This window comes from Lissotriton helveticus, chromosome 2_1 (assembly GCF_964261635.1).
Source record: "Lissotriton helveticus chromosome 2_1, aLisHel1.1, whole genome shotgun sequence".
NCBI lineage: Eukaryota > Metazoa > Chordata > Amphibia > Caudata > Salamandridae > Lissotriton > Lissotriton helveticus.
Genome location: NC_136059.1, coordinates 141,862,514 through 141,874,686, shown reverse-complemented (window position 1 = coordinate 141,874,686; position 12,173 = coordinate 141,862,514). Strand labels below are relative to the sequence as shown.

The following is a 12,173-nucleotide window of genomic DNA, read 5'->3' as shown; positions in this document are numbered from 1 at the left end:
TAATAATATAACAAGGACAACTTAAAACATAACAATTGATTGTGTTATAAAAAACCGGAGTGTTCCTTGGTTCACCCGCCTGGTGTGCTCCTACGCAGTGGCATTAGCTGAGGGTAAAGCCTCTGTGTTTGTATTGTGTATGTTTTGCAGCTCGGGTAAAACTGTGTCCCAACTTGCAGCAAGTGGGGTCTCGAGGATACCCAGGGTGCAAAACTCTCAGCCTTAGCCCACGCCAGCAAGGAGCATCTCCACGCTAGTATATGAGGGGGATCAGGAGCCTTCCATCTCCTGGTGATAAATCTCAGATCAAAAAAACCTAGAAGTCACTTTATGTTTCAGGCTTCTACGATAAATATGCAATATGTAGATTTTCCATTTAAATGGAAGAGAATTGTCTGTGCATTGGCTAAGAGTATCTGCTACCTCAATCCAGTACCTATGCGGGTTGGGGCATACCCATAACATGTGCAGTAGATCTGCATCAATGAGACAGCAACAGGGACAAGCGGGTGTGAGATATGCTCTTTGTGTGATGTAATACTGTATTTGGCATAGGCGTACATTCCTGGGATGTGCACAGGGTTCTCCAGCACTGAGGCCCATTCGGGATCCGTGAGCAGATGGTGTAAGTCTCCCTCCCAGTGGAGCCGATGCTGTGCCAATTTGACTGCAGTGTGTTGTCTCAGCAAAGCAGCAAACCATTGCGTGAGGTATCCTCCTCGCCCAATTATCTGCAAATACTGTATGGTGAGATGGGTTGGAGCCCATTGGTTAAATTCCCCATTTGGAAGCAAGGGCAGCCAATAGCTAGCAATGTAGTGAGAAATGACTTGGGTGTAACCCGTCTTCTTCTATTAGTGTGTCATATGGGATTAGACACCCTACTGGTATAGATCTCTTGTATCCTGAATCCCCGCCTCAATCCTTGACTTGGGCAGTCATGTTGAGTTTGTTGTTGATGACGATCCCGTGGTTCTTGGCAAGGTTGGGGGTGTCATTATAGCTCTGTTGACCACCAGGAGGGTCTTGTCCTTGAGAAGAATGAGTTGCATGTTAACGGCCTAGGGGAGGACATTGATGTCATGAGAGCAGATGATGATGCTGGCTCGAGGCATCATGTATGCATTGAAGAGGGGGCAGGCTCAGGAAGGATCCTTGCAGACCTCCACATGAAAGGTTGCGGGCTACTGAAGTGCACGGTGCCATGCTGACTGACTGAGCTCTTCAAGTCAGGAAGGAGCACGTTCATGGGAGTGCATGTCTTTGGATTCATATGTCATGTAGATGTTGGATGAGGATGGGTTGGGTTGGGAGACTGTGTCAAACTGTGTTGCAGATACCATCTCTTAAATTAGGACTGCCATTGCCCCCTCGTGTGATACCACCCCCAGTCTCTAGAAATGACTGCAAAACTAGAGTTAGGCCTGAGTGAGACTGGAAATCAGGAATTGCAAAACAGAAAATGAAGCAGTAAGCATTCCCAGACTATCGGACTGATTACTAGTTGAGTTGCTAATTATGTTCTGTGAATATACCCCTGTTTACGCACGGGTCGGAAGAACAAGTTTGGTTTTATATAACAGATGCGATCATTATTGAATGCGTGAAATAACCCAACATTTGTTAAATGTCGACTGGTCAAACCTGCTGAAATTCAACAGTGGCAAATATATGGTATTTACCATATCATGCAGATTTTGGTATGTTAAACACCAACATCTGCATGTTATTTCCCATAAACTAATAATAGGTATTCATCCCACCCAAAAAATAATATACCCCAGGGTGTCATTATTTATCAAGAGTGATAAAAAACGCCTCAACTTGTAGTCAGACATCACAAATATTAGTTCCAGTGAGAGTATGCTTTCCCAAATGCTTCATGGGTTGAAGTAATTAGATGTTAGGCCATATTAAGACCTAGAACAAAGATCTTCTTACAATCCACCATATGGAGAGTACTACACAACTGTATTGAATGTATTTTATGTTAATTAAAACAGGGTTTGGCTTAGAATGTGAGAATAAGGCTGCACTGCTAGTTTCCCACTTTCACTCCCAAGTACCTGCACAATTTATTGATTTGGGACACAGGCTACAGCCATTACTACATACTAAACCCTACCAAATAATTCATTTATCCTACTGCTTTTGAGGAATTCATATAGTGAGATGATTAAGGGGATAAAATAAGTCTCTGGGTAGGACAACAAAATGACCATAACGTCTACAAAAGCTTCGCCGTCTTCTGAAATGGATGTCTTATAATAATAATAATAAGTTTCCCTGGAGTTACTCACTGAATGTAATATATTACTAAGGTGTGGTGATGATGAAGATGTGTGTTTGTGAGTAAAGGATGGTTGCAGTGCTGAAAGGTCATGTATGTGGATCACAAGATGTCCTTGGAGTTGCAACCATAAGGCTTTTTTGCTCTGATTAGTGTTGCGTGTCTTGTCATGTGATTTACCGTGATGTTTTCATTAGGGCAAAGATCATGTGATGTCATTTGCAGTCATGCAGTGATTATGCTATTTAATGGTTTTGAACTGGAAAAACTATTATGGGTGTTCTGTTATTGCATTGTTGCAAAAAATAATTTATTTTGAGTGCTATAAATAAATATTATTAATTGCCATGTAAATGCTTTATGGCATTCTTGCAGTGCATCCGTTACTTCCACATCGAGCCTAGAAAATCCAAAACTTCCCCCAAATTCATAGTTTTATGTGACAGTCTTAGAGTGCATACGTAGCTCAAGAAAAGCTTAGAAAACGTTCTTCCAATTCACAATTTTCCTCTGGCACACCTGTGAAGTTGATAGGGGGTTGTGTTTGCTTGCTGGCATCAAGATGGTAGGGCTCCAGCTAGCCTTCAGCCAGGAGGAAGCCGCCATAGAAAGGATTTGTCCCTTTGGAGTGGAACTGAAATCAAGAGTCCACCCCTGCCCCCCCCTCTCCCCCCCCGCCCTACATGTTGATGCGCTAAATGCAAAGCACATAGAGTGCTACTCCGCTGAATGTGTCCTGGTGTTGTCACCAGGATAAAGTCCCTATATTTCACAGGGGCTGGCCGACCCAGCTAGTAATGGCTGCCAAACCCGTGATCCTGATGCATTCTCTGCATTTCCAATACTGATTAGAAACCAGAGAAGTCTTGGGCCTGATTTAGTGTTGCACTGATATCCATTTGAAATGGGCTTTACTGTTTCTCGTAAAATATTGTCAAGTTTTATACAATATGTGTGCTTGTATTTTGTATCCTCACATCTACATGTAATGGAAAACACACCTGCCTCCTCCTGAAGAGGTCTCTAACCTTCATTCTTCTCTCCTTCCCCTTTAAGGTCCAGTTCTATTTCCAGGACACACTCTTGCTGTCATTCCTGTCACAGAAGAGAGTTATAAACAGGCAGTTCTGCCGCCCTTTGTGGATGGCTTAAATTCCTTGGCGTCTGTTGCTGATACCTTGCTGGCCAGCACCGACCTAGAGCAAGGCATTGAAAATGTCCACCAACTCCTAGAGGCATCCGAGAAAAGTCTGTCGAAGGCAGAGGAGTCATCCCTGGCACAAGTGAAAGCACTGAGCGAAAATGCGGAAGAGCGCTTAAACATGATAAACAATCTGAATAATGCACAGAGGGATCTAGAAGATCGGCAACAACGTCTTAACGTGCAACTCTCCGGACTGAACGAGCAGGCGTCCCTCGCCAGACAACAGCTGTACGCGGCCGAGCGCGCTCTCGACAATGCAAACGATGACCTGAACAGAGCATTCCAAAGAGAGCAAGAGGCAAAGGACTCGATTGGGAAGGCAGTACTGGGCTTTTTTTTTATTCCTTTTGTTGGGCCATTTATAGGTATATATTGTTCTTTCATCTTTTTGAATCTTGACAAAAGAAACAACACACCCACATTCATATCACATATCCATATGCAAGACCCATATAATCACGTAGACTCAGATTTACAAAGTTTTACACAACACAGGCCAGCAAGTAAAGTTGCTGCACTGTGCTGCGGTGTGTCAGCTGGGAATACAGAAGTGTATTGTTGTGACAAAGAATTGGTGTGGTAATTCTCTCCCCATTTGCTGGTACACTTTCTGCAGCCATAAGCCAACGTAGACACCCCTGGGACATAGTGCAAGAGTGCAAGAGTAAGTCAACATCGTTTTTGTGCGAGGAGGAGTTTCCTCCTGCTCAAGTCTTACCAGATATAGAGCTGCTTTAAAATCCACAGGTGGATGCACGGGAATGCACGTGCACCATCCAGGGAACAGTCCCTTGATGCAAAAGAACTCAGGCAGCGCATTGCGTTGCACTGCGTTACTTTTGATCAGAAACCAGCACAAATTGCCATTTGCATCACTTTATTAATGACAAGTAGAATATTGTGCCATGTCTGCGTTAAAACTGTTACACAGACCACACATAAAATCATTGTAAATCTTACCCTTGGTCTCACTCTATCAAACACACAACCACATAGGCAGGCACATCGGATTGGAAGATATATTCGCTGAAGCTCGCTATGCTCACACACATAGATACATACACAAAAGGAGGCATGGCTGCAACACACACTCAATCACAAACCCAATCAGAAAACACAAACAAAAAACATGAATACCAAGTCTCCAGATATGACTACAGAAAGACACCAATTCTCCCAAAAGCTATGTTTTGTCTACTGTTAATCCATGCAAGCTGAACGTTCGACATATATTGAAATATCAGAATATATGATTATACCACGATTTCAATTACCACGCATGGCTTTACCACGCGAATTTTACATCGCAAGTGGCTTTACCACGCTGGTATTTACAACGTAGGATTTTACTACGCCTAGAAACGTCTTACCTGCACGTCTTTCTCTACGAGCCCTTACTTCCATCCTCCATTGAAACAAGCGTCAAAACACGTATACCAAAATAAAAAAAGGACTGTTTTTTTGACGTACACGGCACGTCTTTGGGGGAGGCTCTTTCCTTTTTCTTTTAAAATTATGTTCGTTTTTTTTTTTAAAGTAAACTGCTTGTTATTTTTTGGGGGGGAGACCCCCCCCAGCCCCCCTCTGCCCCCGCTTGTTATTTTTTGGGGGGGAGACCCCCCCCAGCCCCCCTCTGCCCCCCAAGCCCACGCAGAACGACTCGAAGGAATACCACATCTCCCCCCCAGCCCGTGGTAAAGACGTCGTGGAAGGCACCCTGCGTGGAAGGCACCCTGCGTGGTAAGTGTCACGTGGTAAATGTTAGTAGTGGTAATGCCTTCGTGGTAAATGATGTTTCCCGAAATATCAGCTGAGCCATGTCAACTATGGACTAAAATCAAAAGTGCATGTGACATTTGCATGCGGCACACACAAAAACACCCTCACTCATGTCCTCTGAGTTCCCTAAACTATTTACACCGGGTTTGATTGAACCAAAGCTGCTGTGTTGTTTTAATTGTTTTGAAGATATGGATAGTTTTTTTCTAAATAACACAAGTTAGCATGTGATCCTTCTACCAAACCATATAATCCTGTTCAGAAGTTTTCTTATAGCCAAATTGAAAAAGTGATTTGCAATGATATGCTTTTTCCACTAGCAATGCATATTCTGAATAATCTCATAATTTTACATGTATTTACACACTTCAGTGTTACAGTGTCGCAATACAAAATGTAGTCTTTTTTCTATTTTTGTTAGGTGTTCAAATGATTGTTGATGCAGTAAAAGCTACGCAAGACGCTCAACATGCAGTTAATGAAGCTAGACGAAGTGTTTACAATCTGCAGTACGCTGTGAACCAGTATGATCGGCAGCATCAGTCCACCAGAGAGGAATTCTATTCGACGATAAACGAATTTTGGACTAACGATGTGCGCATTCAAAACTATCAGCGGGACATAAGCCAGGAAAAAGCTCTGCGACAAAAGGTCGTGAATTTCCTCATCCCGTTGAGAAGATGCACTAGTTTCCTGAGCAGCTTGGCTGGGAAGGCCAGTGCGGCCAACATGTTGATGGGGCTCGCGGAGACGCTCGATGATCTGCTGCCAGTCTTGAATGAAATTGTAGTGGCTATCCGTCCCCTGATTGAAAGTAGTAGCGATTACCAGCTGCTTATCACTGCTAGGTTACCGACCATCATAGGCAAGCTGGAAGAGGCTAACCGTAGGATTAAGTTAGCTGTAGAGTCTGAAAAAAGCGCGTTTCTGGATTTCCTATAACTCTCTCTGCAGTGTGACACACTATGTAATCTGCTTTTTTTCTTACATTTCACTGTGCTATACCTTTGAGTGGAGCTCTCATCCCTCCTTAGTTGTGAATGTTCCCTTAGCCGACCTGGCCCTTTAGCCTAGATATGTCAAAAAATCAAGGACTTCATCGCCTCCCCCCGTAAGACCCACCCACTCTTCACTACACAGAAAAGTACAATTCTACCAACCTCTTCTCAGACCAAGAATACAGAAGATCGAACAGCACATTGACAACACCAACCCTGCCTCATCTCGAACACCCAAACTTTCAAAGCCTTATCTCTCAGATCTCACCATCATACTCAACTAGCTCAAAGCCATTTCTTATGAATATACATGCATATTTATGTAGATATCACGCAGCAAGTGACCTTGCTGCCCTGTGCTGCGTGATAAGTAAATGTGCAGGAATGCGCCATTCTTAACAATATTTGGTGCATTCCTGTCAGTTCCTAGTGCTGACGCACAATGTGCTGCCCCGCGCCAACACAGGCACTCTTGCACCATTGTGCAAGAGTGCCTGCATTGTAAGCAGGGTTGTTTTTGTGCAGAAAGGGTCACCTTCCTGCACAAAAACAAGCTCTTAAGGCATATTCCTCTTTCTATGTGTGCTGCAGAATGCAGCTCACAAAGAAAGAGGAAGTAATAAAGCGAATTAAGATATAAAGAAATAAAGATATATCGAAATAAATATATTTTTCCTTGTTATGCTTCACTTGGGGAGGGATAGCCTATGGACGCATTCCCAGATCTGCACTAATAGTATATCTGGGAATTCCTCAAAATCTATGGGTGGATTTGCGGGAACACCCACAGTCCACCCATGGAATGCCTCTCTGGTGCAGAGTAATGCAACACAGCAATTTGTTCTGCATTTCATTACTCTTGTGGTATCAAGCCACTCGCGGCCACACAAATTGACCTTGCATGGGTTCATAAATCCTACATAGATTTTGCATTGCCCTTGCGGCCCCTTGCATGCACAAGGGCGACACAACATCTGCATAAATATGCCCAATACTTTCTTAGCATCATCCTTCATCAACGCTCTCTCAAAGGAGAGTACTCAGCATTGCCTCCCTGTCAGAGATCACACCTCGCCTGTATCTGGTCACCGCCATACATCATACCTGCAGAGTACCTGGTCTCTGCATTGGATCACCTCTGAACTGTACCTGCTCAAAGCCAGGGATCACAACTGACCTGCACCTGGTCACTGCCACAGATAACACCTGGACTGTACCTACTCACAGACAGAGATCACTGGAGAAGCATACACTCACTATCGGTTGCATTCCTCAATCCTTCTGCTTGTTTATCCCAAGAGGAGTGGAGGCTACTGCAGGAATGTCAGAAGGAACTTTACAGGAATGTGATGAAGGAAATACACCAAGCCTTAATCTCACTTGGTAAAGCTACGTTCTTTCATTTAATACATTTTTTTATTTGGCTTTCAGGTAAATAAACAGCATCAGGTCTCTCAGTGTTTCATACAGTAAGAAAACCTGATCTATGCAGTACCTGATCTACATAGTATTCAAAATGCCATTCCGAAGGTGAGTTTAGCACTTGCCTAAAAATACAATGCTGTAATTCCTTCATTCCTCAGTAACCATGAGAACTGTAACCGAATACAACCGAATACAACCAAGTGCAGACTGCAGACAAGATTGAGACTAGCACATGTGGTGTTCGGTTCTTACCTGTGCTGTAGTCCCTCACAGCTCTTGCTCCATCATTATTATTATCATTTGGTACTGTTATCCACTCGAACAATCTGGATGAATACAATACTCCTTGTTAGGCTCTCGTAGGAGTGATTGCTCCATATTTAAGAGTTTAGTGGCACAGGGCAGCATAGCAAGTCACCTGGCTGTGCTGCCCTGCATCACAGGAAAGGACAGGAATTCACCATATATATTCAGTACGGCACATTCCTGTCCTTTCCCTTTGCACTGGCGCCAATTTGGCAGCCTAGCATCAACACAGGCACCATGGTGCAAAGGTGCCAACACAAAAACAATCCTGAGAGGCATTTACTCTTTCTATGTGTGCCGCATAGTGCAGCTCACATAGAAAGAGGAAAAAAAGGAGAAGTGAAGATATTTCTCCTCATTACGCCTCCCCTGGGAAGGCATTGATTCAGGTGCATTCCCAGGCTTTTAAGTCCTTGTAAATTTGAGAATGTGCCAAAAACCATGAGAGCTGCATGAGAAAACCCACTTCAATGCCTATGGAACACCTTCCTTGAGCAGAGTAAATCAATGCAGCGATTTGCTCTGCGTTGTATTACTCCAGATTTTTTAAACCATTCACAGCCAAGCCAAGTACCTTTGTGTGGCTTCAAAAATCTGCCTTAGACATTTGCATCATGTATGTACCACATTGCGTGGTGGAGGCATGTTAGCCACAGATAAAGAATGGCCTGATCATACTCAAGTATGCAGAAGATGCAATTCTAAAGGAGTACTTTAGTTCAAAAAATTGAATAATATGGACTTGGAGGATACAGGTGATGAACAACTATAGTTGGCTTGAGTTCGTATGGTGACAAGCCAATGATAACATTGATTGCTTGATTGTTTATAGTGAAAAGGCAGTAGTCCTGGCATATTGATTGTGAAAAGCATACGTTAAAGTCAACAGGCATTTAAGGGTATAATTGTATCTATGAAAACAGATAGGTATTTTACTACATGGATTCTCATAGATTACTGTAGTAGGTGACAGTTTTGGTGTTGATCCCTCCCTCTGACAACCAGTGAATATGGAAGATTTCCAGCCCGAATCCTTGTGAGACCCTCTTAGGAAGTATAGCATATTACTTTTCTAACTGTGGTATTTAACACTATGTAATTTTATGACTGATTGTTGCCTTGTGGGAAAATGAAAGCTCAGTACATAATTCCTCAGTTGGTTATTGTGATAAGCCAATGATCACAGCTAGAGGCCTGATTGATTGACTAGGAGAAAAACATTTCTGATACCATAGGTCTTATCTGTTTATTATGAAAAGCATATGTTGAAGTCAATTCACATTTAATTGTTATTTCTCTATATTAACAATACAAATAGGTATTTTGTTACTTGAAATGCATTCTTGGAAATGTGCTGGCTCCATCATTTACAATGATGACACAAGTGCAGCCACCAGAGCTCCTTCGACCGTGAAAGTCCTGTGCAGCATCTAAATATTGAGAGGATTTCTCTGTGTGCAGCTGAATCCAGTTTTACTCCAGATGGCACTGTATGGGCCCCCTCTTCCTATAGTTGGCAGAGCATTTCCACTCTCTGGAGGGATCAACACGCCAGGCGAAATGAGATGTGGCCTAGTAGGCCTGAGTTATCGACCTTTAGACCTTGGAAACCAGGGGGCACATTTACTAAAATTTCACGCAGCTCATGGCTTCATGCACAGTTGCTGCACTGTCTTAGGTGAATGGGAGAGAGCATAACAGCTCCATATCCAGTAAGACATGGCACTCGTCAGATCTCTCCTAGCGCTGGCACACATGAGAATACCTAGCACTAATGGTGGCACCCTTGCACCACAGTCCAAGGATGCCTGCGATACAGGCAGGATTGTTTATGTGCAGGATATCCGGGGCACCTTCAGGTATAAGAACAATCCAAAGGGGAATATACATGACGGCATTAGCATATTTCTCCTTGTTAACCCCTTCCATGCTCATGACGAGCTCAGCTCGTCATGCAGTACACTGCTCGTGTGCTCATGACGAGCTGAGCTCGTCATGAACAATGGGATCAAGGAAGTGCAGCATCCGGGATGAATTGCTGTAGCATTGAAGGTGTTAAACAATGGTCAGAGTGGCATACCATTTTGGCGCATTAACAGGTTTTAAGATTTCAGTAAATCTGGGATTGTGTCAAATTCCATGGATGGATGAATAGGAACGCCAATGCTCCATCCATTGAATGCCTACCACTATGAAATCTAGCACAATGCAGAACATGCCCCTGCATTGCGTTACAATTCTTTACAAAGTCATGCATATCACTTTGCAAATCTTACTGAAGCCTTTACCTTTTCAACGCAAGGACAACACAAAGGCTTAGTAAATCTGGGCCCAGGTTTGAATCTCTGCCTCCCCAGAGATGGTCATCTTTTTTTTTTGTTAAGTGCTCTAATTGCCCTAAGGCCAGATCAGCACTATAGGAAACTGTGAGAAAAAAATAATGCAATATGTCCAACCTTAAAGACATCTAATAACCTTGATTCAGAATAGGGAAAGCATTGAAATTCTATCATTTATATTCTGAAGCACTTCAAATGTTTTCACACACTAATTTGAAATGTTCCCGTCTCATAAAATCTGAGCTTAGCAGTAGGATGCATTGCAGAAGGACACTACCTGAAAATAAACTCATGGACATTTACCATATTTTTAGACCTAATATATGCAAATTAAAGATGTGACCTGGTTTTCACTTGCCATGTATTTTATGCTTTTGGTAATGAAGTGATTGAGTTTCTTCACAGAATATCTGCACTCAATGTGGTTAGCGCTCTACTTTATTATGATTGACTGTATACTTAACTTCTTTCATAACTGATTTTCACTGTTATGCTTGCAAATAAAATTAGCATATTAACCCACAGTGAGTTCTTGAATCATAAGGCATAATTCACATAGGTCTTAATTGATGCAGATCTTGCTCCGCCTTTTATTCTTCTCAGGTTGATACAATTCAAAGAATTATACTTTTAGAAAACTGTCTAAAATTATGAATTATGCAAAAAAGTATGTGAACTTTGGAGGGTTAAAAGACTGTGTCAATAAAAAGATAAAAACAATAACAATTCAGACTCAAAGCCTTCAGTCCATAAATAATAGTAATGCTTTACAAAAATGAAACAAGACAAGCTTCAAACTCCAGACCCAATCACTGACATTTACAGAACTGAAGAAACAACCTTAAGAAAGAAAAGAGAAAAAGACAAGTAACAAAAGACCTCACATAACAAATATAATATAAGTCCAAATGAGACACATTTATGTCACAGTTATTCATTTTTCATCTGGCCAATCTATACATTTCATTAAGAAATAGACTGTATATTAAATGCCTGCCATAGGGTAATATCGGACATTTAACATAATGCACATGCTTCTACTGTTGCCAATAAAAAACTGGACAATTCCTCTTTTGTAACTCTGAAGGCCGAGATGGCAGACAGCTGCAACATATGTCAAAGGCGAGATGCAAAGAATAATTCAACACCATCACATTAAACTCTTTCACTGAAAAATGTGCTCTGAATAAATAATGTTCACCTCACTCCAAACCTGTCCCAGCAACAATATAACAACCCTGATTACTGGATGGTAAGGGAAGGTTTGAAGAAGGCAGACATACAATATCCTTTAACAATGGCAGAAGGTATTTTATTTCCTCGAATTCATGGCCATTTGTGTGAAAGAGAAAGTATGGTCGCAGACTTGACAAGTAGAAGCGGAATCTGTACTGTGAAATTAAAAACCACAAATAGCAGTTAGTGATCTTTTTGCAAAAGTGTGTTAGAATCACTTTAATATAAATCAGATTACATAAATGTTGGAGCTTAGAATAATTAGTAGCATGCAGATCTCCTATCTGCTGGGCATTGTTTATTTTACAAAAACAGATAATAAAACTAAAATTCAGATTTAATTTTAAGTGTTTAAACTGCACCTGCTCTGATGTTCTGTGACCTGCCCTAACCTAGGCTGCAGGTATTATGACATCACAACTCAACTGTAATGAGAAAATTAGCCGCCATATTTATCGTTATTTTACGCAACACAATGCAGCAAGACAACTTGCTATACTGCACTGTGCTGCATGAAAGTGAGAGGGCAGGAATGTGCCATATCTATCAATATATGGCTCATTCCTCCTTTTTACCTGTGCTCATGCACAATCTGC

The 12,173-nt window shown here is 42.0% G+C and overlaps 1 protein-coding gene across 1 annotated transcript in view; it reads left to right on the top strand.

Moving 5' to 3' along the window:
* The window catches only part of LOC144817803 (uncharacterized), a 312,290-nt gene extending 301,425 nt beyond the window's left edge, over positions 1 to 10,865 (top strand). The window contains exons 3-4 of the mRNA XM_078674631.1: positions 3,347 to 3,859; positions 5,695 to 10,865. Coding sequence (XP_078530757.1) covers positions 3,347 to 3,859; positions 5,695 to 6,215 — 1,034 coding nt within the window. The 3' untranslated portion in view covers positions 6,216 to 10,865. The remainder of the gene's footprint in view (positions 1 to 3,346; positions 3,860 to 5,694) is intronic.
* The last annotated feature ends 1,308 nt before the right edge of the window (positions 10,866 to 12,173 follow it).